Raw genomic sequence first — 1130 nt, 5'->3', positions numbered from 1 at the left:
CTTTGGGACCTCACCTGGAGCGACACCTGGAACGACAACACCACCTGGAACAACACCTGGAACAACACCTGGAACGACCTCTACGACCTCTACGACCTCGACTCCACCCAGATCCCCTCCGGCCACCGTTGGGTCTTGGTCCTTTACGCCGCCATTTTCCTCCTGGGCGTCCCCGGCAACGCCGCCGTGCTTTGGGTGACGGCGTCCGAGCTCCGCTCCGCCGTCAACGGCGTTTGGTTCTCCAACCTGGCCCTGGCCGACCTTCTCAGCTGCTTGGCCTTGCCCTTCCTGGCCTTGCCGCTGACCACCGACCACCACTGGCCCTTGGGCGGCGCCGCCTGCAAGGCGTTACCGTCCCTCACCGTGCTGGCCATGTTCTCCAGCGTTCTCCTGCTGACGGCCATCAGCGCCGACCGTTGGGCTCTGGTGGCCCGGCCCGTTTGGTGTCACAACCACCGGACGCCCCTTTTGGCGGCGGCGGTTTGCGCCGGCGCCTGGGCGGCGGCGGCGGCGTTGACGGCGCCGTCGTTCGTCTTCCGCCAGGTGAGGTCGGATCCGTTCTCGGCCAAAACCACCTGCGTGTTGTCCTACGGCCACCGGCGCGGCGCCGAGGTGGGGACGGCGGTTCTTCGGTTCCTCTGCGGTTTCTTGGGGCCTTTCGCCGTTATCTCCGGTTGTTACGGCCGCCTGTTGCTGCGCGTGCGGGAACGAGGCTTGGGGAGGTCGCAGAAAGCCACCAGGACGGTGTTGGTGGTCATCATCAGCTTCTTCGTGTGTTGGTTGCCGTACCACGTGGTGGGTTTGGTGCTGGCGGCGGCGGAGCCGGGCGCGGCGGCGTTCCGCAGCGCACAGGCGGCCGATCCGGCGGTGGCGGGGTTGGCGTACGTCAACGGGTGCGTGAACCCCATCATCTACCTGGTGATGGGGCGGGGCCTGGGCCGGGTGAGGAGATCGTGGAGGGCGTTGTTGAGGGCGGTGCTGAGCGATGAGGGCGGGGCCACCACGGAGAGCCGGGGGCGGAGCGGTGGGACCACGGAGGAGAGCGATGGGACGGTGGTGTGAGGGTGGTGGGGGTGGTGGGGGTTGTTGTTGTTGTGGGCGTCTTCATCATCTTCATCGTGGTCGTCGTC

General features: G+C 67.1%; 1 protein-coding gene across 1 annotated transcript; it reads left to right on the top strand.

Annotated features, from left to right (window-relative positions):
* Positions 1-3: 3 nt before the first annotated feature.
* On the top strand, positions 4-1095 carry LOC107199300 (C5a anaphylatoxin chemotactic receptor 1-like; the record flags this gene model as incomplete). Its single annotated transcript, XM_015616629.2, has 1 exon — positions 4-1095. A coding segment is annotated over one exon (1059 nt), but the record flags the coding sequence as incomplete, so codon positions are not given.
* Between the last annotated feature and the right edge of the window lie 35 nt (positions 1096-1130).

Source organism: Parus major, unplaced genomic scaffold (assembly GCF_001522545.3).
Source record: "Parus major isolate Abel unplaced genomic scaffold, Parus_major1.1 Scaffold561, whole genome shotgun sequence".
Taxonomy (NCBI): domain Eukaryota; kingdom Metazoa; phylum Chordata; class Aves; order Passeriformes; family Paridae; genus Parus; species Parus major.
This window is presented reverse-complemented; position numbering and strand designations above follow the sequence as displayed.